The sequence below is a fragment of the Chrysemys picta genome, chromosome 7 (genome assembly GCF_011386835.1).
Source record: "Chrysemys picta bellii isolate R12L10 chromosome 7, ASM1138683v2, whole genome shotgun sequence".
Taxonomy (NCBI): domain Eukaryota; kingdom Metazoa; phylum Chordata; order Testudines; family Emydidae; genus Chrysemys; species Chrysemys picta.
The window spans coordinates 87,666,767-87,689,730 of NC_088797.1; the positions used below are offsets into that span (position 1 = coordinate 87,666,767).

A 22,964-nucleotide genomic window follows, 5' to 3' on the forward strand; every position below is an offset into this window, starting at 1 on the left:
GTGACAAGGGAAATGGCAGAAGCCCCAATGGCTGGTTTCAGGCATTCCGACCTGGTAAAATTAGGTACAATTCTAATGATGCTAGTGGCCTTACATCTGCCTATGCCAAGAGTGATTTGACTCATATCTTAGATTTCACTGAAAGCACTAGAGAATAAACTATAGGGAACGAACCTGCACTATAGGTGACCTAATAGGAATATTTATATAAAAAAGCCATTTAAATGTAAACATGGCACATTTCCCACAGAAAATAATGGAATTTCTACCAGGACCAAATTCATGAGGACACAGGTTTGTCCAGGGTGGATGTGTGTGTGAGGATAAGGTTGAAGGCAGTGGTAGAACTTTAGGACTCAGTCTAATAATTCCCATTGAGTTAATGGAAGTCCTGATCAGGATCAGGACAATAGTGCCTTCACTGGGCTGAGACACAACATGGTCAAGTGAACTGAGTGCTTAACTAGAACTCAGGAGACCTGAATTCCATTCCTGACTCTCCCACAGGCCTGTAGTATGACCTCTCTGAACCTCAGTTTTCCCATCTGTAAAACAAAGCTAATGATACTGACCCACCATTGTAAAGTGCTTTGAAATCCACAGATGTAAAGCACTATATAAGAGCTGTGTGTTATTACTCCTATAATTCACTATGTAAACTGGGTCACTGTATCTCATGTACAAACATTCACAAAGCAAACCTGGTAGTTTCCTGCAGCTCTATTCTTCCCCTGTGACTTCCCCATTCATAAAGAATCCTCCAGATAATGGCCCAGGTGCTCAGATAACGTCTCCTGAAGTTATCCGAGGTCTCTGAGTGAAGTTGAGGGCAGCAGAGAGGTGATGGTGAAGTCCGGCAAGTGCGTCATTTCTTTGGAAAGCAAAAGAATCTCGTGCAAGGTCACTCTGCAGCACAGCAAGGGAGCCAAGCATTTTTGGCTTGGGTTCACTTTTGATAATTTGTGCTTTTTCTCTCTTTTTTACTTTGTGAATGGCCTTGTGAATAAGCACACTAACCCAGGAGGCTTTCCCTTTCTGTGCTTTCCTTTTTCACAGGAGATTAAGGGGCGGGGGTAAGGGTATTGCTGGTGAAATTTGCTGGCTTGACACTGCTGCAGAATGAAGCTTCTCTTTATCCACAAAAGATCCCCTCACATTGCCCCTTTAATATGATTTGGTCACACTCTGTATTAGGAATCTATTTACACATTGTTTATAAGGGGTTACTAAACAAATAGTAGATGTTACAAATGTGAGTTGTTTGCATTATAGATGGTTATAAGCACAACAGTAGAAGATGTTATAGATATTTTTGAGCCATGGTTATAGTGACCTGCTAGTCTTTATAACAATCTATAACATCTGTTACTAATTCCCTGAACCATAATTCCCCCCAATTAAGAGTATCCCTTAATTGTAAGGATATTGGGGGTATGGATGGGAGTTGTCTCTCTAGATTGTCTGAATGTTTGTGACCAGAATGAGTGTGATATGAGACAAAGGCAATAGGGAGTTACCTAGAAAGAGAGCTGAGGGCAGTCAGACCTGTAGTGCTGTCAACAGAGGCTGATGGAACGCCATTCAGAATCCATTGCTATTGCCATGTGAGGCATTCATTTCACATTTGTTTAGCTAGTTTTGCACAGAGCACTGTGTATCTCTTGATGACTAAAAGAAACAGCCAAGGCACCCAAAGCATAAGAGTTGCCCTGTGTTAATACATTTTCTTATTCATCTCTGGAGACCAGGGCTCAAATATGGAGTAAGTCAAAAGTGAAATGTGTTTGGTGAGCTCAATATAGTCCCTGGGACATGTGCCCATAGCACAAAACCACTTCACAAAATTATGTATCAAAACCCATCTTCAGTGCCTTTTCCTGGGCCACTACTTGTGCAGTCCTGTGCTGTACATGAGTGATTAGAGGCTGGCTGACCCCAGACAGTAATTCTTTCTCCCCTAGTCCAAAATCCCTTCCTGATACTTTCACCCTGAGAAAGCATCACTATTTTTCCCTTTAGCTAAGGCTTTGGCAATGACAATTTGTAATACATGGAACGTTCCACTGGGTGTCACTGTTCCTCCACACTAATCTCCGCTATAGCGTGGGAACCTGACAGGAAACATCTCTCTTTAGTTTAAGTGCTCTGGTGCTGAAGATGGCGCCAGATGTATCTTGGAAGACCCACTCCTCCCATGCAGGCTGGATGTTCCTCTTAGAGCCTGTTGGTTCCACTTACAGAAAATTGCTGGTGGGAGTTATGCACGTTCTGGCAGTAGTGAAGGGACTAGCAAGATCCTACTGGTGCCCAGAGAATGCCCTAAGAGTAACAATTAATGTTGTGCTCTACAGTTAGATATAGAAAATAGAGTAGGCATTTCTTTATTTTTCCTTACATACATTTTAAGATGAATCTGGTGTTCATGAAAGGGTAGGATTGAGTTAACAACCTTTCTCCGCAGCCCCCAGCCTTGTTGAAGATGGCCCTACTCAGCTCTGCCAGCCCAGAGTTCAGGAACTGAACTAGACTGTTCCATTCTTGGGCCCTACTCCATAGAGTTATTCCAATGCACTTGAGCTCTCAGATAAAGCGTCTCCAACTGTCCTACTCCTGTCCTCTCACAGCTCAGTCAGCCTTCCTCATTCCTTTTCTAGCTATTCCAAGCCTGTGCCACCTCCCAGCTCTTCAGTGCACTTAGCTGTAACCTGAAGCAGTCCCCCATAGTCTACTACTAGATCCCAGCTCAGTTTAGCAAATAGACACCAGTCTTAACCTGCAACAACCACTGATATCCCTGCCTTGGATTCCTAAATAGCTCTGTCTCTGTACTTCACTTCTGATCTGACCCACCCTCTGCTGAACCACCTCTTAGTTCTGCTATTGCATCTCAATCCCAAGTTACAGTATGCCTTGTCATTATAGTCCTGGACTCCACACAATAATGCCAATATATGCGATGCAGGACCTCCTACTATTATAGTCATAGATCTGTCCGGGCACCCACAAACAACATCCCCTCCTAGTTCAGTCCTGGGCATCTTCCCTAATGACCAGAAATAGACAAAGCTGCCAAATTGTGTGGTGGTTCTGTCATGAGGTGGTTCTTTCATCCAGTAGGCTCCAGGGTAAGACTATCAAATGCATAGACACAACTTTTGTTAGAAATAAAAAGGAGAGCAAACACTGAAAGGAGAACAAGAAAGGAATAGATTGGCAAAAAGATGATGTGTTCGTTCCATTCTTTTGCAGATTTTTGGAGTTCTGTGGCAACCCACCAGCAGAAGCTTTTACTCTGTACAAGGAAGTCTCATCCAGTCAGTGCTGTCGGAGGAAAGCCACATAGTCTCTCCAACCTTGAAGTCCTCCATTGGCACCAAGATCATGTCAAGGTTAGTGCTGTGCTGGTTCCAGGGGCTTGCATACACTGAGTAGGCTGGATTGGGATCAATGTCTGCCTATCAGAGATACACTCCTCCCGTGTGGGCTTGATGTCCTTGTTGTGTCTTGATGTGGGCCGTGGAGAGATGGTGTGAGATAAAAATTGGGCATACTGAAAAAATCATCCCAGAGGATTTATATTTTCTGGCTCCTACATAAGCCCAGGGCAGGCTACAGGAGTACAAAATACACCCCAAAATTAGCTACCTTGAAGGCTCTTCCCCTCCTCTTCATTTTCCCCTTGCGCCCTCCGAAATACTAAATGCCCTTCATTTACCATTAGATCCATTTCACTTCACCATAGGATACACCAGTTGTTCTCAAACTTTTGTACTGGTGACCCCTTTCACACAGCAAACCTCTGAGTGCGATTCCCCCTTTATAAATTAAAAACACTTCTTTATATATTTAATACCATTATAAATGCTGGAGGTGAAACGGGGCTTGGGGTGGAGGCTGACAGCTTACGACCCCCCACGTAATAACCTCGTGACCCCCTGAGGAATCCCCACCCCCAGTTTGAGAATCCCTGAGATAGACCATACTGATACCAGCACATGTCCTGACCAACCCCTAAGCAAAGGGAGGTTTAAAAGATGAAATCCTTCTCAACAGCCTCTTTTCTCTCATCAGACAGCAGCTTGAACTTGTGTCTTCTTCGATGCCTGGCCCTGCAGAGACTCCTGGACAAAGCCTTCACGAAGCTCTGGCTGGCATACTGGAAAAGCACCAGCCTATAAGCACAATTAGCGAGCCCTTCAAGAGGACCTGCATACAGTGCCCATCAGTGAGTAGCACCAAATGCTTGCAGAAGAATTCTCTTTCTAATGTGACACTTGGAAATGTAAAACAAAGTGAGATCTAGCTGGAGAAGGCCAAAGGGCCTGAGAAGTTTAAATAGAAAATCAGTACACACTGTAATGGCAAGGAAGGGCCAACAGCAGCTACACAGCCAGTATCTATCACTGTGAGAATAAACACAATGGCTCAAAAGAATTCCCTGGCTAACTTTGACCCGGGCAGTAGGTAGGGAGATTGTCCACCAAAGTCTCATGATTACAAGGCTGCTTCATCTCATAAAGTAATGAAGTACTAGTGTAAAGACACTTTTTCTAGTGTGCCCACAGGGAGAAAAGCAACTAGAAATTCTTCCTCCAGGCAACACTTACGTCAGGTATTCTTATAGTTTTCCATAGTTCCTCAGTCTGATTGGAATGTTATGCAGGGTCCCCAAAGTGCTGCATAAGTTTTCAAAATGTTATTGTTCATCTGCAGCACTGGAATAAAGGGCTCTCTGAGTAAACCCATGGAGTGTGGTAAGCCGGTCTGCTGTTGTATACTCTGAAATAATACACACTCAACAATGGACATTAAAACTATTGTACTGAGAGAGGAAATATTGCCCAGGATACTGGGGCTACACTCCATTGTTTTTGGAAGTGTGATGGGTTCTTTAATAGCACCTGAACAGTAGCCACCAGAGATGGAAAGAAGGAACCGTGGGTGAAAGTTTCATACCAAGGACAGCATCCCTAACAATGCCCATGTTAAACATTCTTTGTATTCTAGTGGTGCCCAGGGACCCCAGCTGAGATGGAGACCCCCTTTGTTCAAAGCCCAGTAAAAAAGATAGTAAGAGACAGCCTCTGCCCCAAACAGCTTATAGTCGAAATAGACAAGACAGAAGAGAAACAGAAGCATGAAGTCACTTGCCCAAGGTCACACGGCAGTGTAGTGGCACAGTCAGGATCAGAATCCAGGTCTTCTGACTCCCAGTCCAGTGCACTGTCCACTGGACCATGCCTTGTACAGGTTCTCTCATTAAAGTGGTCAGACCCTTGATAGAGTTTCAAGCCCTCATTGTACCAGTTGGGGCTATTAAATTGTCACTACACAGCATGTTTCCCCTCTCATGTCTGTTCTTCAACACATGCTTCGCAGACCAGCCCATTTAAATGCATTTTCTCTGGTTTTGTGATTTTGTGGATGGAACAGTTGACCTTAGCCATCAAAGTTTTCAATTTCATCTCAGGTTGCATGCCAAAGGCATAGCCCTCTGCTCCATTATGAACCCACTTTCCTGATTGGTCAGAGGTACTGTCTAGTTTTTTGTCAGGTGTTTGGCCTCAGTAACTAGTCCTGGAGGTTCACTGCTCACATGCTTTTCTTTAAGAGCTTTGATGATTGAAGGTCAGGCATTGAAATTATTAGCTTTTCAAGGCTGGTGCTTTAACTTCCATGCTTGATCTTTTTGAAAGGGTGATGAGAAAACTACAGCAGGAGGACACCTGGTGTCTGAGACTCCTGAGAGCTGAGTAGGAGTAACTTGCTTTGCAAATAGAGAGGCCAAGATTCAGCTCCCACTTCTCATTCTTCACACTGTAGTTCTTCGCTTTGTAGTTTCTGCATGTCCAAAGTCGTCAAGTCCACCCATGTTCCCTGTGAGGGAGCAGAGGTGTTTAGTAGCCTGGAGCCACACTTCTGTGAATTTGTCAGCCCACATAATATAAGTGAGGTTGAAATGGGTCAATACAAGGCACTACAGAAGGAAGGAATGCGGTTGATGCAGAAGGCAGTACTCTTCCCTCTGAGTCACTATTTAATCAGTGTCCCAGTCTGGTATTGCAAGGGGAGGGGGGGAAATGATGGAGAATTTGCAGCTGGCAACTGAGATCTTGATTGTCTGTGGTCATTGAATATCTCATGGACTTTTTACAAGAATAAAGATATTAGTCCTGGCCAAATTCCAGATGGATCATAATATTCTGCCTACCAAAATTCCCCTTACAGTGACATGCTATTCTTTATTTCTGTCCTAAATATTTGGATCTAATGTTGTTGCTAGCTGTGGAAAGGCTGCCAATGTCCATGCCAGAGATGGCTGCATTTAAGGGATGGGTGAAATAATCCCTGTCTTTATACTGTGTACATTTTGTCCCATGCTATGGAATCTATATAAAATTGCCTTTACTGATAATATGAGCATTTGTTTTCAGCTCAAAACATATTTGAGGACTCTTGGTAACAGGAGAGTCAAAATGGATGTCTCCAAGGTGTCGACAACCTGGCAATTCCACAGGTTCATCCAGATGCTGCGTGGTGCCAAGAAGAGGGATGTCCTCCAGCTGCTGAGGAAAGCTCCGGAGAAGACAGTGTAAGTAAATTCCCCAGTGACTGTCCAGAAAAGGCGGCAGCCATTCTTACAGACACCTGTGCATAGGGCAGTTTCTGGACTCATTTTAATGTTTAACCACATTTCATTCAGGCAGACGCGAAAAGGGCACATTATCATTCCCAGTATCTCAAATGACCAGTCTGAAGAAGTTTGAGGGCCACTTTTTTTAAGGACTTGGCCTTTTCTTACAAGGTACCATAAGTTTCATAGATTCATAGATTCTAGGACTGGAAGGGACCTCGAGAGGTCATCGAGTCCAGTCCCCTGCCCGCATGGCAGGACCAAATACTGTCTAGACCATCCCTGATAGACATTTATCTAACCTACTCTTAAATATCTCCAGAGATGGAGATTCCACAACCTCCCTAGGCAATTTATTCCAGTGTTTAACCACCCTGTTAATTGGATGTGTTGCAGATTCAGCACATTTTAGAGTAAATGCTCTGGTGAACCTTTCAGAGACACGCGCCCCATATAAACGCAGATCCCTGCTCTACATGTCCCATTCAGTAATTCCAGGACAATGTCATTTTTCACTTCCTATGCTGAACTGTTGCATGGTGTTACTGTGCGCTTTTAAAGGCTGCTGCCTTCCACCCAAGAGGTGGTTGCATTTCAGTGCTAGGTGAAATCCATATGTGATTACATATATATGGTTCCAGTTCAGCAACTGCTGTAAATTAGCTCATTTATGGATGAAAGCTTCTCTAGAAATGGCAGCTAATTATTTATTTTTATAATTTATCCAATTGAAACTGCAAAGGGTGTTTATATAGGTAGAATGTAAGTTGAGCTGGAATTACCCTGCACACTTTTGAAAAGCCTCTGGACCAAATTTAGCCCTGATGTAAGTGGGTGCAGTTTCATTGACTTCAATCTAGGACTGAATTTACTTCCTTATCTGGAACCGGGGGAAACAGAAACAAGGGATCATATACTCAGCTGGTATATATCAGTGTGGGTTCATTTGACTTTAATGGACCTATGCCAGTTTACACCAGTTGAGGATCTGGCCCCAAATGCGTCCATCCTCTCCATGTTCAGCGGTACATGGTGCACATAATTCGCTTTCTCCTCTCATTCCAGTACCTTCTTCATTGATGCTGCAGTTGCTGCCCAGTCAACAGCTTCCTTGGCAGCTCTTTCTGAATTTCTGGATTTTAGCAACAAAGGACAGGTGCCCCTGCTAGAGCAGTTTCTCTATGCTGCAGCCTTCTCTCCTCGGCCCTCAAAAGAACTTCTGCGCCTGGTGCTAGTAAGTCAGAGGCATGTCCTCACTCCCCTTCTGCTCTTTGGCGATACGACTACTGGATTTGGGCTTCATCCTGCTCCCATTAAGTTAAGGAGAAACTCTCAGTGACTTCAGTGGAGCAAGATCAAGCCCTCACAAAGGAGAAAGATAAAATGCTAAGTATGTCCTTTGTCCATCCTAGCATTTAATGAAGGGACTTCAGCAGCAATTCTCATGATTTTGGACAAAATGCTGCCCTGTATTAAAGGGAGCAAATTACCTAGGTGTATTGACTAGAACTGGTTGAAATTTTTTCAAATAAGATGGGTTTTTTCCCCCATCAAAAATGGTTTGTTTGGGAAATGAAATTTTACATGAAAAACGGACTCTTTTTCATTATTTTTCAATTAAAATGTTATCAAAATCATTATGGAAATGGTTTTTAACATGTTAAACTTACTGAAAAACAGATTTGATAGTCAACAAAAAATCACTAATGCTGTTAATTAACATGTCAATAACAATTGGAAAAAAAATTCAGACAATGAATGAGTTCATTTTGATCTCAAAGTGGAAATAATTCTGAAATTGCAACATTTTTTACAAATCTCTTTTCTCCAGCCAGCGTTGATGTTGACATCTCAATAACTGTACTTACACAAAGCCACAGGGAGTGGGGAGGGAGGAAAGGGAAATGAGGAATTCTGTGAAGCAACCCCTAAAACCACGGTTAGCTCGGGCAGTCTGAGATCAGAGGGGCACTGAGAATGATCTCCTGCCGCCATGTTGTTATGTAGGAAGGCAAACCTAAGATGAAGTTGGAGTTCCTTTTTACATTTCTGGAGTAACCAGTGGGCAAGTAGGAGTGTTCCAGGCTGGCCTCAGGACAGAGCACAGCCTCATACTGTCCACACTAGTGGAGCCTATGAGAGCTTGGAGGGAAGGTGTTTTTACACCTCTGTTGACAAAGAGACTTCCTTTGCTCAACAGTAATCCAATTATGGCCCAGGGTTGGCCTTCAAAGGGAAGCCTGTGCAGCCCTCCTCAGCTAGAGTTCTGAGACCGCATAAAGTAAAAGAAGGGTTTATACTGGAGGGAAAAGCTGGCCAGGATATTTAGGACTCCATCCAAGACACGCAAAATCCCACCAAAGGGATTAAGGTGGGAGAGGAAAATTCATTTCTGTGTAAAATCCCTCTATTTAAGCTATTATTGTACATGAATACTTGAAATGGGAATAAACATTCTGAGGAAATAGGTGGCATGGCTTTAGATCAGTAAGCTGATATAGACAATAAAAGCTTAATTGCCTGTTATGGAAACCTGAATATTGTGGGACTAGGCCATGAATTGCCCCCCCCCGCAGGCAGATGAAAGCAAGACTAGAGAGACTCTCTCAATAAACCCTTTGGGGTAATAACTAAAACATATTCTCTCTCTCCCCCCATGTCCTGCCTTCATTTCGTTACACACACTCTCCCAGGACAAGCTGAATGGAAAGGAGTTAGACCCTGCCATCTGGGAAACAGGGATAATTGTCATTGGCTCGCTAGTTGGCAAGCTGTGCCGGATGAAGCTGTGTGGATTGCAGGTGGGTCTCCTGACAGGATTGCTTCAGTTATTCTTTTTAGCCCTCCCCTTTTTCCCCCACAGCTGCCTGAAAATTATGTCATGCTTCTTTTTCACCCTGCTCTGTTTCTCCCTCCTCCAAATAAACAGGAAGTAGGACTTGGAATGGAAACTGTTCTGAGAAGATTAAGAGACACCAAGGAGAATTCTGAGATAATCATTTACCTGTTGTCCCTGCAGAATGCCCTGCTCCCAGAAACCATTCCTACTCTCCTGCATTATGCAGAGGAAGGGTCTGCAGGGGTCTCAGGTACAGCAGTATCTGCCCTACAAAGGTTCTCCTCTCAGCATATCACTGGTGAGGTATGGAACGAGCCTACTTAGAATCAGAGCTTTTCCTTATGCGTTTAAAACACCCTTCCATGAAGCAGCCCAGGTACCTGCGTCCCAGGAAGTGTATGGGATATCATTCTCACCACGTCACTTTGTAACTACCAGCATTCTCCATCTTTCGCATCTGGGAGATAATGCTTCCTTAAATTTTCGCTGCTATTCCCAGAAGTTCCTCTGTCCTGCACTGAGAAGGAAATAAGTGGTGTGCTTGCCCCATGGTGCTTAGATGGATGTATCCAATTAGCAGAGTCTCTGTGTTATGACTGGACTTGCTGAGACTTGTTCTGCACATTACTGGAGCTGAAATTAACTGGGAGCTTTGTGGCTCATAGGCATTAGCCATACCTGGGGAGCCAGAATGGAGACTCCCTTTACCCAAGTCAGTAGGAAATGTGATAATCTTTTCAAATCTGATAGTAGTTCCCTAGCTCTCAGCCTGTCTTTCTAACACCTAGAGGTCTCTCAACTTTCCTTTCCGAGAGAGCATTCTCCATGCCTTGCCACCACTAGAAGAGATGCCATCTAGATTAGGTACAGGAGGCAGCTCTGCAGAGCATTGGTGAGGACTATACTTCTGGGTTTTTTCCTGGAGTTGTAAATAGTAGATCTTCTGTTCAAAGTCCAAAGTGTAGTGTGAGATGCCATAATTATATATTTGGTGTTGGGAATGGTGAGAAGTAAAGTTTTAACTATATTGTGGCATTAGGTGAAAAAGGCAATGAGGAGGATTTTCCATCAGAAAAGCAGAAACTATGAAAAAACCTCTCGACTAGCTGCTGCTGAAATTCTGTTGGATAATGAGCCTTTGCCCATGGACCTCACCAATATCCTGCTGGCCACCAGAGACCTGGAAGCAGAAATGTCAAAATTTTTACTTTCGAAAATCCAGACTAGTTTACATTCTCACCATCACCCAGCCAGGTGAGTATGGAGACTGGAAAGTATTAATTGTCACTCTAAGACCCAAATCCCTTTTCCCCTTGTTCTTCCTTTTCCTCTCTTTCGTTCTCTCCAACATTCTCTCTCTTCACTCTCATCTGTTAATCTTTCCTTTTGTGTTGTTTTTTCCCTTAAGCAAACTAATTTGATTTAAGTTCCCAGATTTGTTGCCTCAATCCAGTGGTATTCCATGTGTGGTTGCCAGTTCAAGGCAGTAAACAATATAATACGGAACACCAAAATGACAGTGTAAAAACTGTAGAAGTGTTTGGAAGCTAAACCCCCGGGTTGCAAGATATCTATAAAGTATGAGCAATGATATTAGTCTCTCCAGATTCTCAAAAAAAGCCCAACCCAACACCTGACTGAAATGCAAAAGTTTTTGAGCTAGGCAAATAGTGATAGACTCGAGGAGCTCAATCTATTTAGCTTAACAAGACAGAAGGTTAAGGGGTGACGTGATCACAGTCTGTACGTACCTACATGAGCAACAAATATTTGATAATGGGCTTTTTAATTTAGCAGACAAAGGATAACAAGACCCAGTGGCTGGAAGCTGAAGCTGGACAAATTCACACTGGAAATAAGATGTAAATTTTTAACAGGGAGAGTAATTAACCACTGGAACTATTTAAGGCATGTAGGGAGTGATTCTCCCTCAGTGGCATTTTTTAAATCAAAATTGGATGTTTATGTTAAAGATACACTGTAGTTCAAACAGGAATTATTTTGGGGCAATTCTATGGCTTGTTGTATACAAGAGGTCAGACTAGATGATTATAGTGGTCCCTTCTGGTCTTAGAATCTATGACATATCGCACCAATGTATTTGAATACATTTATTCAGGTAAAAAAGTGAATCCAGTTCAAAAGTATTCACGGCCTCTTCATTCATTTTCTGCGAACATTCATAACAAGCAACTTTTCATTCACAAAAATATACGCTGAAAGGGAAAGTGTTGTAATGCTCCAATGAACAGATATTCACAGGAGTGTTCACATAACCATCTTGAAAGCTCTTTGGGGATTTGGAAGTCATCCAGTCAAGAAAGAAACAATACCATGGTCACCTACATTACAATCACATGCTTGAATAGTAAATTAGAAATAGCCATTAATCAAAGCAGTGCTCATGGTAAATCGTTTGTAAGCAATTCACAGGCCAGGATATGTTTGCACAAACCAGTTCTTAAATCATTCTGAACAACAGACTAAATAATAATAAAAAAAAAAATCAGTCAGTTTGCAGATAATCCACCAATAGAAGAAGATTAAGTTTACTGACCACATTGGCCAATGTGAATACTTCAGCCATCTCTAGCACATCACATTCTATTCTTGTAGGACTAAAACTACACGCAGGCCAAGGAAACCCTGAGCTAGGAAAGGCTTTTATACCATTTCACAACTCCACTCTGCTCCACCCTCTCTCCCTCATTTTCTTCTTCTGTCCCTCTCGTGCTGTAGAACCATTAATTACAACCACCACTAAGGCTCAAACTTATGCATGTCATGAATAGTTGCTTGTGCCATAGGGGATATTGCTGAGCTATTTTCTCCCTCCTTTGGGAGATACAAAAGAAGAGAAAGATTATAAAGGAGCTTGTTTAAGTAAAGCTGTTTTATGCCATTTAAATTGTTCTCAACGTGTTGTTAAATATAAACCTTCCAAAATGGCAGCTGCCTTTTCTGGGTTTCTATTTAGATTCAGACAATAGTTTTTCCTCTTTTTCTGCCCCACCCATACACACCTTTTCCTATTTTTTTTTCTAGGAAAGCAATGAAAGAAATTCTGAAAGATCCACAGATCAATAATTACAACTACCTCTCCAAAGCTGGCAGTTCCTCTTCTTTCTCAGGACCCTTGGCAGGTGACAGCATGGACAAGATTATGTTTAAGTTCATCTCAAAAAACCAAGTGAAAGTACCTGTAGGCAGAGCCTACTTGTGGAATCCATTGTCAAGGGGCACTGGGAGTTACAAGGGATCTCTAACTTGTGTGACTGTCCCAAATTTAACACGAGGTGGCAAGAGTCCTCTGTATGTGTCCTGAGATGTCTAAGCACATTGGTTATTTCTCCATTAGCTCTAGTTGCATGTACTTTAAAAGCAGTGGGGAAGGACAGGCAATGAAAGGATATGTGAGAGAAAGAAACTGCTGTGGTAGGGCCACCACAATCCTAAAGCTGGCTCTACATGTAGAGAGTAAAATGACTCCTTTATGGAATGAGGCACAAAATCAGTCAGACATGGTCACACATTAGCAGAGACATTGTTCTTGATTCTTTACAAAGCGTATCAGTGCCACTCTGAAGCTGGCTGTGTGGAGTGACGTCAGACACACACCACATCATCCAAATACATCTGTTTCTGACATACTGTTTGTCAAAGGGCACCCCCACCCTGGAGCACCCTCCTGTAACAGCCACAACATGCCAAGAATGCCTGTCTCAGTTTCCCCTTTCAGAGGCCCCAGTAACTCCCTTTCAGGTTCGCTTAAATAATACCCCTACCACACCCCGGGTATATAGTCCTTAACACCCCATTCTTCCCAGCAGGCTACTTCCCACACCACTTTCTTTGTTGGGAGTCTTTCCATGCCATACTCCAGTGTCTTCCACCACACCTAGGCTCCTTGTCAGGCCTTTTCTGTCTCTCTGCCAGGATACCCACACCAGCCCTTCCAGCTAGAGTGGAACCCCACCTCTTCCCAGTAGGAACCCCCACAGCCTTTGTGCTGGGAGGTCATCCTCACCAGGGGAGAATCCCTCACTCCCCCATCCCTCTCACTGTTCTGCTAGATCTAGGTCTCCAGGATGGAAGTGCCAGTAGATAATCCCCTCCGCTGCTCCCTAGCCTTCAGCCTTCTCCAGCCCTGAGTTGCAGCTCTCCAGGTTAGAGCCAGCAGGCACTTCCCTCAGCTGCTCTCTGGCTTTCAGCTCTCTCCAGCCTTTCAGCTCCATTGCTCTGGTTTGGGGAAATCAGTCAGCAAAACCACTCTTGTTGCGCTCCTGCCTTTAGCCTTCCCCCAGGAACCACCTACAGCTTTCTTCCAAGACTTTTCCACAACCCCCTGGTCTCTGGCAGCTCTCACCTATTCTTTTCCTGATTGACTTGGCCAACTCTAACTCACCAAGTTGGTTGGGGTCAGGGTCAGGGTCAGAGATGCTCGTTCGCTCGCTCCCCCTTCCACCACCATCCCATGCCATATCTAGGGTCCAGCCAGGTACCTTCTTTTAAGCCCAACTTGGGGAGTCAGCTGACCAATCACAGGTGCATTGGCCTCTTCCTCTTAAAGGACCAGTGCCACCATGTGGTACTTCTTCCCACACACTTTGTACAAACACTGATCATGCCAGTATCACAGTTCTCCCAGAATCTGCTAGCACAAGAGATGAGCCAAATCTAGGACCTAAACCTGTGGTAGATCGCTTGTGTGATAGAACACTGCTGCTAGTGCTAGGCCAAGAGACTAGCTCTATTCCTGATTATTTCTTAATTCATTAGAGTATTTTAATAAGCTTTTCAAAGGGGCAGATCCTTAGCTGATGGCTGTGACAATTTACACAACCTTTATGATCTGCCCAAATATTTTTATCCCCACCCTCCAGCTCCCATTTTTGTCCCCATTCATAGAATTTCACCCTTTTATCTTTTAATTGTCTTCCTTTGTATATCCCCAAAGGATATTCTGGGCATGCAGAGGCAAACTAAATGGGAGTCAGGAACATTTTAGGGCTAATCCTTTGATTATTATAAGTTTGGACGGAGATGAAATTCCCTCATATTTCAGCTTCTTGGTCAGACTGTTAATTGTTAGTGTATGGGACTGTGCTGTTCATCTACCATAGCCTGGAAGGGAAGAGCTATTGAATATAATGATATGATCTGAATGGGGTTAGTACTTACCAAAAGACCTCTAGCCTCTTGTCTGATTTACCCAGAAACCCAACAGGTTATATAGCAAAGTAATGTTTCCTGCACCCCCATCAGAGCTCTTCTGTACTTTGAGTTATAATTCCACTGAAATTGACACCTTGAACACAGAAGACCACACTAGAGTTCTCTGCATTCCCATGGCAGAATCCTCAGATCTTCCCATTATATTACATGGGAGGCCGCCAAGCTCTTTATTTTCCAGTGAGATAGTTGCAAAGTGTCCCTCCCCTCAGCCATTATTGGAATGTTTTAAAAATGGATGTGTAACATTTTGCCAGTGATGACTGCTATGCAGCTCTGCTTGTTGGTGTCTCTTTCTGTCTTTCAGTCACTGATGACATGCTGTCCACTTTCAGTCTGGAGCTGCTATTCACTGAGAGTGGTCTCCTGAGGAAGAGTGTCTCAGGTTTCATGCTGCGAAGCCATGGCCACCAGCTTCAGGCAGCTCAGGTCTGCTATCAGGTTTTGTCCCTAGATATGAAACTTTAGATGACTGAACAACAGATACACATGTGGGAACCCAGGACTCCTGCATTGTGCCAGCAGACATTGAATAGCTCCTCTTTAACGTTCCTTGTAGGCCTGGGGGTTCCTAATATTTGACTTGGGATCGGTTTTGTTCAATATCTTCATTAATGATCTGGAGGATGCTGTGGATTGCACCCTCAGCAAGTTTGCAGATGAAACTAAACTGGGAGGAGTGGTAGATATGCTGGAGGGTAGGGATAGGATACAGAGGGACCTAGACAAATTAGAGGATTGGGCCAAAACAAATCTGATGAGGTTCAACAAGGACAAGTGGAGTGTCCTGCACTTAGGAAGGAAGAATCCCATGCACTGCTACAGACTAGGGACCGAGTGGCTAGGCAGCAGTTCTGCAGAAAAGGACCTAGGGGTTACAGTGGACGAGAAGCTGGATACAAATCAACAGTGTGCCGTTGTTGCCAAGAAGGCTAATGGCATTTTGGGCTGTATAAGTAGGAGCATTTCCAGCAGTTCCAGGGACGTGATCATTCTGCTCTATTCGGCATTGGTGAGGCTTCATCGGGAGTACTGTGTCCAGTTTTGGGCCCCACTCTACAAGAAGGATGTGGAAAAATTGGGGAAAGAGTCCAGCGGAGGGCAACAAAAATGATTAGGGGGCTGGAGCACATGACTTATGAGGAGAGGCTGAGGGAACTAGGATTATTTAGTCTGCAGAAGAGAAAAATGAGGAGGGATTTGATAGCTGCTTTCAACTACCTGAAAGGGGGTTCCAAAGAGGATGGATCTAGACTGTTCTCAGTGGTACCAGATGATAGAACAAGGAGTAATGGTCTCAAGTTGCAGTGGAGGAGGTTTAGGTTGAATATTAGGAAAAACTTTTCACTAGGAGGGTGGTGAAGCACTGGAATGGGTTACCTAGGGAGGTGGTGGAATCTCCTTCCTTAGAGGTTTTTAAGGTCAGGCTTGACAAAGCCCTGGCTGGGATGATTTAGTTGGGGTTTAGGTCCTGCTTTGAGCAGGGGGCTGGACTAGATGACCTCCTGAGGTCCCTTCCAACCCTGATATTCTATGATTCTATGACTTCATGTACCCATTCAGAAGCCCTCAGAACAGAGAACATCTGCTGCATCTAGCCACACATAGGAAGGCTTAATACCTTAGCTGCTTGTTATTCACTGTTCTGAAGTGAGAACCAGGGCAAACCTGCTGTTTTAAGAGTGCCTGCACTGAAAGTTGCTCACCTTGGGTAAATGTCCCACATACGTCAATATTTTCCTGACATTTGTATTCATCATCTATCTATGGATATATGGGCCCATATCCTCAGCTGGTGTAAATCAATCTCATTCCATTGACTTCAGTGAAGTTGCACCTATTTATGCCAGCTGAAGATCTAGCCCATGGCATCTTCAAAAAGACTGGAACAGAAACACTCAGGGCCGGCTCTGGCTTTCTGGCCGCCCCAAGCAAAAAAAAAAAAAAAAAACCTGTGGCGCGGCCGGAGCCAGGGTGCAGGGGGACTCCCTGCCCTGCAGATGTGCCCCGACTAGCGGGGGTGGGGGAAGGGAGCGGGGGAAGATAGAGAAGGGGGACGGCCAGGGCTTCAGCGGGGCGCTGCCACGCGGCCCCTCCTGCCATGCCCCCTGCCGGGAGGGCTCCGCACCGCTCCCGTCAGCTGGGAGGGAAGGATGCTGGCTTCCCTGCTGGGCTTGCTGCAGGGCGCTCCCGTCCTCCACGCCGCTGCCCCCTACAGGGCGGCTGGAGCGGAACACACACACACACAAAAAAAAGCGTCCGTGCCGCCCTAGGATTGGGCGGAATGCCGCCTCCTACAAGCTGCCGCCCCAAGCACCAGCTTGCTCGGCTGGTGCCTGGAGCCAGCCCTGGAGACACTGCTGTTATACTGATGTTTTTAAATTTACTACTACAAAGACTGAGTGAAATCCTGGCCCCTAAAGTCAATGGGAGTTTTGCCATGAATTGGTCCAGGGTTTCATCCCAAAAGTCATTAGATAATAACTGGTTTTAGAGTGGTAGCCGTGTTAGTCTGTATCAGCAAAAACAACCAGGAGTCCTTGTGGCACCTTAGAGACTAACAAATTTATTTGGGTATAAGCTTTTGTGGGCTAGAACCCATAGAGACTGTTCAGTTTGGCCAATGTACATGGCAGAGGGGCATTGCTGGCATATGATGGCATATATCACATTCTATTCAAGGGACACCATCACAGGACCTAACCACATCAGCCACACCATCAGGGGCTCGTTCACCTGCACATCTACCAATGTGATATATGCCATCATATGCCATCCCTCTGCCATGTACATTGGTCAAACCGGACAGTCTCTATGCAAAAGAATAAATGGACACAAATCAGACATTAAGAATTGTAACATTCAAAAAACAGTAGGAGAACACTTCAGTCTCCCTGGTCACTCAATAACAGACTTAAAAGTGGCAATTCTTCAACAACAAAAATTTCAGAAACAAACTCCACTGAGAAACTGCAGAACTGGAATTAATTTCTGGACACCATCAAATTAGGCCTGAATAAAGACTGGGAGTGGATGGGTCACTACAAAAAGTAATTTTCCCTCTGCTGATACTCACACCTTCTTGTCAGCTGTTGGAAATGGGCTCGCTTAAAGTCACATTTTTCAGGAACATAACTACAACTTAAGCGGGGAGTTACTCTAATAACTGTTATCCTGAATGTCCAAGTAGAGGTTGGGTGAAATCTGGAAGCTGCTAAATGCCCCCATATTTTGAGAAACTTTCCTCGCACATTCATGCTTAGTGTGAGACACAATTTTACATCATGGTCTGATCCTCATTTGACACAGTGCAAGGAGATCTGAAACCCCTCTACGATTTCTATGGTGCTAATCACTCTGTAAGGTTGATTGCAAATGGAATCTTTGTTCTATCTATCTATCATACTTATATGACCCCCATCACTGTAGTATCTTAGCATCTCACCATCTTTAATGTATTTATCCCACAACACCCCAGTGAATTAGGGAGTTGCTATTATGCCCATTTTACAGATGGGGAACTGAAGCACAGAGAGCTCAGAGACATGTCCAAGAACACTGTGATGGAGCAGAAAACTAAACCCAGTCACCCAAGTCCCCAGCTGGTGTCCTAACCACTGGACAGCCTTCCTCTCTACTTTAATTAACATCCTTAAAATAAACAATATCAAATACTAGAACCTGATTCTCCACTGCTTTGCCACCTGTGTTATCATTTACACTCATCCAAAATTGGTGTAAAATAATACCAAATCAGATCAATAGTGTTTTGCAATCACTTTGTTCAACTTAAATGACTGCTCAAAGGATAGGCCAGTGTTGTATCAGGCTCACTGGGCTTTAAATATAATCACTTCCCAGTTCACTAGGCCCATGGGTAGATGTTACTTGAATCAGTAGTACAGTAATGTAAGATGCCAACCAACTGCTCCCAATACAAGTGTTTCTATCAGTACATCAGCAGGTTCTTTATCCAGCTTTCCCTAGTGGAAGTAGTGAAGGTCAACCCTTGAGGAAGCTTTGCCTTGTGCAGCACATTTTCTCTGCTTGTGTATTTTAGGTCTCTATTGAAGCCCAGGGGTTGGAATCTGTGATGGGAGAGAGTAACCCTGAAGGAGAAGAGGAACAGGAGCTCATGGCTGGGATGTCTGCCATTTTCTTTGACGTCCAGTTACGGCCAATTGTTTTCTTCCAAGGATATACAGATTTAATGACCAAGGTTCTCTTAAGCAGCGGAGAGCCAACCAGTGTGGTCAAAGGGACTGTCCTGCTGATGGATCATGAACAGGTAATGGCTGTATGATATGCGGACCTTCCCTCATCCAAGCTGCCTGTTAAACAGCGCCATGGTACACTGCAGTGTAATGAATATTCTGGAGGGGGCCTGCTTGCAAGCCATCAGCTCATGACTGATATTCATGATGGTGCCAAATCTAACCATGGGATGGCATTGATCAAAGGATGTTAAGAATTGGTTTTCTGAGTTGGCTCATTAGAGGTGGGTCCTGCACTGCCATGTGGGAGACCTGGCTTCAGTTCCTGTCTTCCCCGCCCAGCCCAGTAGGCGTTGGGAGTGCAAAGTAGGCAGCGTCCCCTCTGGCCAGCTGCTGTCTAATATTTTTGTATGAGCACCTAAGATCAAGAAAAGTGCTTCCAAAATAAATACGCTCTTTTCTGTTCTACAGGCAATTCCACTTCAGTCTGGACTGCAAACAGTGGTTAAACTTCAGGGGGCACTTGGGTTAGATATTTCAGCCAACATTGATATGAATTTATGGGAGCAAGAATCAAGAACCAGCGTCAAAACAAGGTAAATGAGTGAAAACTTATTTAATCTCTGAACACTCAGGAGACTTAGCAGGAACTAGCGTAAATTAGAACAGCCTCAGAGCTGCTCCAAACATTCGAACAGACTCAGGGCTGCTCCAACTTAGGCTGACTTGTAACAGCTCCCAAAGGGCTATTTTATATAATTGGCCAAAGATAACTAGAGCCCCATGCTTTCCAGCCATGCCTTTCCCACCAAATACACCAATGTACATCCTATGCTCGGATGGTGAGGGCTTTTTTTGTGTGGGGAAGAGTGGAGGGAGTTGCATAGAGTCTCCTATTCCTCTATACCAGCTGTGAGAATTACATCTGTTACACGCCCCTTTAAACCTACCCCGTTGAACCTGTATGTTCAAGGATCCCACAAAAAGAAGTTAGCAACTTCTGAAAGATCTGCTTCCCCATGAACACAGACACCCATCACTTATCATTGTCTTTAGGTTCTCATAGCCTGTGCTTGGGATCAGGCTAAAAGCCTCACTTTGATAGATGGGTTTAATTAACATTTTTCTGCACCTCCCCTTCCTTTGGGATCAGGAAGCACCACACAGCCGCTGACAAATTAAGAAATAATGAAATCATAGAGTGCCAGCATTGCATAGACAGTGTGTTCCCCTGGGAGGCATTGTTCAGTGACAGGATTTATGCTTTCTCCTGTTGCAGGGGTGGACTGGCCATTGATTTCACAGCAGAAATCGATGCCCCTTTCTTTCAAGCCAGTGTGAAAAGCCAGACAGAGGCGGAAGCCTCAATCAATTTTGATACAGCGGTGAGATTTTCTGGGAATCCTGTGCTCATGTGTCTGCAGCTAAGGGAGGAGCAGCTCCCTTACAGGTAAACTGAGGCATTCTAGTCCAGGACTACCAGGGTGTGGATTTCTACTCGGGGTGGGGATTAGGACACGCCTACTGTCCGGGACATTAGTTTGTGACTCCCAGTGGCGGGCAAGGTGCGGAGGGAGATCATGCACTACTTCCTCTTCCCTCCTGACACTAGAGCTCAGTTCAGAACCTTAACAACAGTGCTCCCTAACTCCACTCGTGCTTGGCCTTCCACAATATCATGAGCATCTGAGATAGCCAGGGATATGAAACCTACAGGATACAAGAGGGGAGGCTATTATGAAAGCCAGTTCTCACTCTCCCACTAAGAAGCAAGTTATTTATTGCCCTGTTTCTTGTAGCATGTGATAAGAGTTTCATTGTCCAGCATTTGACTTAAAGCAGGTTCTGTTGAGTCCCTCCATTTGGAGAGATCAGTAAAAGGTTAAAGGAAGCCTTGGACGATGCTGGAGAGTTAGCCAGCCTAAGGAGTATTAAGACAGCCCTGTGCCCAGAAGAATGCTCGGCTGTCTTTTACAGTATTGTGGCGATAAACCTCTTTTATACTGTAACTGCTGGTCCTAATGCCAATATTGATTTTGCCACAGACATAACATCACTATTTTATTACGCTGTTACTGACAAGCCCTTCATGGCTCCTTCTTGACATAAATAAGCATCAAGCAGTTTGTTGCTGCTGTATGGCATCAGAGGCAGACACCCTGGCACTGTTCCCATGACTTACTAGCTGACTCAAGCTAACAGGGCTGAGGGTACGTCTATACTTACTTCCTGGTCCGGATGTAAGCGATCGATCTTCTGGGATCGATTTATCGCGTCTTGTCTAGACGCGATAAATCGATCCCGGAAGTGCTTGCCGTCGACGCCGGTACTCCAGCTCGGCGAGAGGAGTACGCGGCATCGACGGGGGAGCCTCCCTGCCGCGTCTGGACCCACGGTAAATTCGGACTAAGGTACTTCGAATTCAGCTACGTTATTAACGTAGCTGAATTTGCATACCTTAGTCCGAAGTGGGGGGTTAGTGTGGACCAGGCCTGAGTGTAGCTGTCCGAAATACTTGCAAATAATAGATGGATAGGTTCCCATAGAAAGGCCTTGGGCCTCCTAACCACCCCAAAGATACATCAGGGACATGAAGGGAACTTCACCTACAGGTCAGGCACAAAAACAGGGAGAGAAAGGAGCCCTTGGGTCCAAGGTCCTTCCCCTTTGAGGAGTGAAACTCTTGAGGAGTTATTCATTTCTCCACAGATCAAATCTTGCTACACAGCTTTTCCTGGAAGTCCAGTCTGCTCCATCTCCTGTTCAGTGTGCTCTGCAGACTGGTGCCAGAAATCAACTCTTTCTCTAAGAATCTTCCCCATTTCAGTCAATTGCTGGGAGCGGAGGCATAACTTGAGACAGCAGTGGTTCATCCTCCTACTGAAACATTTAGGCCCCATCCACATTATAGGTGAAACTATCAGCAAAATTACCCTGTCCAGTGTTGCGAAATGTTGGAATTATTTTAAAGTGTGCTAGTTAATCTGTGCTAAAGATTAAACTCACAGCAGCCTCTAGCATGGTTATACAACGTGGATACAACTTCCCATGTGCTCTCCTAGGATTTACAGAGGTCTTTGCGGCCCAGATGAGGAACTGTATACTGTTTTCAAGGGCAATAAATCCCTATTGACAGAAGTCAAGAAAAACACCTGTCAGAATATGCCATAACAGTCTAACAGCTCAGACTTTTAAGGAATGGAACATGCTGATTTGAGGACACAAGTTGGGTCCAATCTTGTGTCATTCTAAAGTCTCCTAACTACTTCGTTGTTGCTCTTGTTGTTTTGCCCCACAGAGAAATCTTTACAATCTCCGAATCTTCACTGAACCAAAACATCACTGTTCGCAAGGGGAGATGGGGCACTATTGCTGGACGTGAACTTTCCTTGCACAGGGCCAACTCCGAGATGTGCAAGATCCTGTTGACAGAGGCAAAGGAGCAGTAGAGGAATCAATGTGTGCTGGGTCTGGATTTATTATTCCTCCTTTTTCCTTGGTCCCAAATTCTCAGTGAGCTGCATCCATGAGCCAGACCCAGGACTGATGTGGGCAGCCCAGAACCCTTTCTAGCTCCCACAAGAGTCTGCTTTTTACTGACTGTAATAAAAACAAGTGTCCCTATTGCAAGAGAACATGTTGAAATCAGGGTGCCAAATGTGGTTGGGACATGAATCCCTAGAGTCCATCAAGGCAAGTCCCTTGTAAAGGGCCAGCTCTGAGATGTGCAAGATCCAGTTGGCACAGTAAAAGGAACAGCAGAATTAACATGTTCTGGATCTGGCCTTGAGAATCCTTAGGACACCAAGAAAGGAGAGAGGTAGAATTTTCATAATCATGTACCCTTCCCTCTGATGGTCATTCTCCATATGGGATGGTCCCTTAGGGCACATCTTCACTACTCGCCGGATCGGCGAGTAGCGATCTATCTATCGGGGATCGATTCATTGTGTCTAGTGTAGACGCGATAAAATCGATCCCCGATCACTCTGCCGTCGACTCCAGAACTCCATCGCAGCGAGAGGCAGAAGTGGAGTCGGCGAGG

At 44.6% G+C, this 22,964-nt stretch overlaps 1 protein-coding gene across 2 annotated transcripts in view; it reads left to right on the forward strand.

Annotated features, from left to right (window-relative positions):
• LOC101946433 (microsomal triglyceride transfer protein-like) overlaps positions 1-22,544 on the forward strand; it is a 31,418-nt gene extending 8,874 nt beyond the window's left edge. The window contains exons 6-18 of one of the 2 annotated variants that reach the window (XM_042856883.2): positions 3,250-3,389; positions 4,072-4,225; positions 6,435-6,592; positions 7,700-7,868; positions 9,328-9,435; positions 9,564-9,776; positions 10,513-10,727; positions 12,519-12,616; positions 15,013-15,134; positions 18,766-18,993; positions 19,391-19,515; positions 20,199-20,369; positions 22,218-22,544. In XM_042856883.2, the coding sequence (XP_042712817.2) occupies positions 3,250-3,389; positions 4,072-4,225; positions 6,435-6,592; positions 7,700-7,868; positions 9,328-9,435; positions 9,564-9,776; positions 10,513-10,727; positions 12,519-12,616; positions 15,013-15,134; positions 18,766-18,993; positions 19,391-19,515; positions 20,199-20,369; positions 22,218-22,368 (2,052 nt within the window). In that variant the 3' untranslated portion in view covers positions 22,369-22,544. The remainder of the gene's footprint in view (positions 1-3,249; positions 3,390-4,071; positions 4,226-6,434; positions 6,593-7,699; positions 7,869-9,327; positions 9,436-9,563; positions 9,777-10,512; positions 10,728-12,518; positions 12,617-15,012; positions 15,135-18,765; positions 18,994-19,390; positions 19,516-20,198; positions 20,370-22,217) is intronic. The other variant, XM_042856884.2, reaches the window with a different exon arrangement.
• The last annotated feature ends 420 nt before the right edge of the window (positions 22,545-22,964 follow it).